This window comes from Otolemur garnettii, unplaced genomic scaffold (assembly GCF_000181295.1).
Source record: "Otolemur garnettii isolate 467f Iridium unplaced genomic scaffold, OtoGar3 scaffold00246, whole genome shotgun sequence".
Lineage (NCBI taxonomy): Eukaryota > Metazoa > Chordata > Mammalia > Primates > Galagidae > Otolemur > Otolemur garnettii.
Window position 1 is genome coordinate 436,415 of NW_003852641.1, and position 3,928 is coordinate 440,342.

General features: G+C 36.2%; 1 protein-coding gene across 3 annotated transcripts in view; it reads left to right on the top strand.

Moving 5' to 3' along the window:
• GRIK2 (glutamate ionotropic receptor kainate type subunit 2) overlaps window positions 1-3,928 on the top strand; it is a 656,554-nt gene that overhangs the window by 375,775 nt on the left and 276,851 nt on the right. For all 3 annotated transcript variants that reach the window (XM_023508414.1, XM_003802378.2, XM_023508415.1), the window contains exon 7: window positions 2,516-2,659. In XM_023508414.1, coding sequence (XP_023364182.1) covers window positions 2,516-2,659 — 144 coding nt within the window. The remainder of the gene's footprint in view (window positions 1-2,515; window positions 2,660-3,928) is intronic.

Here is a 3,928-nt window from a genome sequence, read left to right on the forward strand (position 1 = left end):
GTCATTGTTGTTTGGCGGGTCCGGGCAGGAGATTCGAACCCGCCACCTTAGGTGTACGTGGCTGGCGCCTTAGCTGGTTGAGCTATAGGCGCCGAGCCTGAAGACTGTCTTAAATAGAAAAACAAAGATATAACCATGTATCAGTCACTCTATAAGAGTGCTCACATGTAGATGCAAATCACTGCATACAACATTAGGAGCATTTGTCCTCAGACTCTACTATGCAAAATGTCTCAAGCAATTATTTGTTATAATATATTATCACAAATATAATCCTACTTGGCACAAAGAAAATAATACATTGAAGAGGCCTATGTTCTAAGTTTTCCCAGTCAAAATTCAGTGGGAACATACAAAAGTCACTTGGTCTTAGAGACAGAGCGTTCCAAAACAATGCTTCCTCTTCAAAAGAAAGAATACATATTTTTACTAAGAGAAATTTTTAACATACCTGAGAAATATCATACAATAATGTCCTCTTTCTCGGTTATATGTAGTTCAGAATTGTTTGTTTCTGTTTCCTTCATGCTTCATACAAATAAAAGCTATGTTTTGATTTTTTTGTAACTCCTAGGACATCTATTCTGGGACTCTACCAAGGAGATATTTAATATGAAAGTGACCAGAAACAGAAATTAGCATAGACATGAGCATGGGTCTTGGTAGCTTGGTAATTACTGCTTGGTACCAGTTTCTTCTATAAATGAAATCTGAGTACATATAAAAAATATTTTAACTAGTCACAAAATCCACTATTTCTCCTGCTTTTCTAGAGAGATATTTTAATTATATATTTTATTAGTAGAATAAAAATATTAAACAATGTTAATTTTTGTTATTTGAAACTTTGAGAGCATCTCATTTCTCTGATTTTCAATTATTTAAAGATGTGTAGCCTATGTTTTTATCTTTGATTTTCTTAGGGCAAGTTTCAGAAATAGCTATTAGTGGGTTAAAAAGTATGGATATTTTAAAGGTTCCTTTGAGTTGTATACTGAAAACTTAGCTTTTATCTTCTCTCTAGTGATGTTTGAAAGGGCTCATTTCCATGTACCCTTGGTTGACAATGATTTATTTTAAAAATTCAAATATATCTTTCATATTTTGATAACTATTTCTATGACCACCTGTGTGATGTAGGAAATATGTCCTCTGAATGTTAACTCAGGCCCAAGACAAACATCGGTCTAATCTCCAGGCTCCTTACGAGCCCTACGTAACTATACTTCCGTCACTTTCTCTATGCAGCCATCAGAGTATGTGAAAGTAGTCAGCTAGTATTTATAAAATGATGGCTCTGAAGCTGCGTTATATTCCCCAGAGACTTATGAACTATAAACTCCTATCATTATGTTCCGTCACTGTATTGTGCTCTCAGCCATCTTGCACGTTACCTGGTAAGGCTCCCCGGTTTCCATTTGCTTGAAAGCTACTGTATGTACTCGTTTTCCATTGTACTGTGGCAAATACTATAATCTGCAGGCTTCTTATGCATTTTGGAATTCATTTCACAGCTCACTAAGTATGTGAACGAGGAGAGGAAGTATATGCTTTTATTCCAAAACATGTCAAGCAGATGGCCAAAGTTCATTACCACCAGTCGTGTCTGTGTGGCCCTCCTCTGTAGGTAGTGAGCCTGGCATCGATCCATCACACACAATGTGAGGGTCCATTTAATGCAGCACTCGACAGTTGCTAACCTCCTGTTTTATTATGACTTGTAAACATTTTATTTTTTATCATCAGCCTCTAAAGTGATTGATCATTTGAGCAGGTGCAAACACGGTAGCATTCCTATTTGTTTTACTTGAGAAGCTAAATGAATTTTTATTCATATGGAAATTTGGGGGAAAGGAAACAGCACAAAAGATTAAGCTTAGTTTCTTGAAAAGAGACTAATACGTGTTTTGAGATTCAAAACTGTAGCATCTTTTCTGAGATTGAACCTTTTAAAAATTTGAGTTGAGGAAAAGATCAGGCTTCATATCTTTTTAAAGTTACAACATGAAAGCAGTTTAAACGTTTTAAGTAAATCTCCTTTAAAATCTTTTCTTCCTGTATAAGGAATCTGTTTACTTATTTACTTTCATATACAATGTGTGATTCACGTGTCCATTCATGTACTAGCAATTGCATTCATGGGTGTGGGTACGGGTGTGTACACTTGTGTGGGTGTGTGTACACGTGTGTGTGGTGAGACATTGTAAGATAGTGACAAAACAGAAATAAAGAATGTCTTGACGCATTTCCTATTCCAGCAGAGATATGATGACCATATGGAACTGGGTTATCACTTCAGGAAAGGGAAGCTGGACTAAATGTCCAAATGGAGCTGATGGTGTAATTGGATAACAATGTCCTATTGAAGAGAACCGGAGCGTGTTACAGATAATGTTTTCTCTCTCATGTAAAGAAAACTGGATGTATAGTTCCCTCACTTCTCTCCATTGCAGGCCACTGCCGGCAGTTTCACACAGGGCACTGACTCTGCGTTTCCTTCTCTCTGGTCTTTCAGACTGACGCGGCTCTAATGTACGATGCTGTGCACGTGGTGTCTGTGGCCGTCCAGCAGTTTCCCCAGATGACCGTCAGCTCCTTGCAGTGTAATCGGCATAAACCCTGGCGCTTTGGGACCCGCTTTATGAGTCTAATTAAAGAGGTATGTTAAGAGAAACATCTGCCTTGTTCCTTTTGTCCTCAAGCTGATTGAAGTGAGATTATTGAAGTTTTCCTATCAGGAGACCTTTAACTTTTATCTTGAAACTAAACTTCCCTTTTTCCCCTACCTACGCAAAATTAATATTTTTACTAAATAATATCAAATAACAAGGAAGGGGAATTCCATTATAAATAAATGGTGTATCCATCCAAGTTTCTGTGATGTTGCTAAGACCTATGAAAGCTAGATTTATGATATTGTTAACTTCTGTTTTCTGAATCTTTACACGTTGCTTTTCATATCTATGGAGACACGGATGTTTAAACAGTGTTTACATGTTAGGCAACACAATAGGAAATGCATGTTTAACATCAGTGTCATGTGTGCTACACTAAAATGATACCTAATGTGTGAGGCTTAAATCTTAGTTAGTAGATGAGTGGTTCCTCAATTTTAATTACATTAAAAATTAACATAGAAGAGGCTATATAGATTCATCAAAGTGCAAAGTTTACTCCCTTGTACAATGCAACCATTCTTATTACCATGCATCATTTCTGAGTATGTCTATTATAATTATAAACCAAGCATGTCCATGGTAAGAAAAAAAGGAAAATTCTTGATGATTACACACATATGCAGACATATATATATTCATATATATTTTCTTTTTATTTTTCCTATCATGAAGGAAAGTCCTTTGTTTATTTAGGGTACTGTTCATAGATGAAAATTTAACTGAACCTTAATCTTTGTTATGAAATACCACAAGTATTGTCATATACCATATAAGATTTTCATTAAGAACTTAAATCATCAGTTCATTTTATGATAAATTATTCAAAAGGAAAATAAAAGCACAGATAAGATGATTATTAACAATCTTTAGGTCCTTGGGAAACAATTATACATTTTCCTCATCTAATTTTTTGTCCAACTACAGATAGGTAAATTAATACTTTTTGAAAAATATGCAGCTTCTTAGTTGCCCCACATCATTAACATTGCCCTCCGGGGTTAAACTGAGCCTTATAGAGCTGTGAACATGGTCTACAGGCCAGGCTAGTTGAAGAATCACTTTTTTTAAATTTAGTACTTGAGCATTGAGGCCGTGACATGTGTTGAGCAGCCCTCAAAGAAGCAGTTGTCTGTTCTCCCCATTGTATTCACAGTAGGGTGGAATTGAGAACCTTGTCCACTAAATCACAGTGTCCCCTTATGAGGACCAACAGGAGAAATTGCTCTCAGGTCTCAGTACCAGGAAAAGCT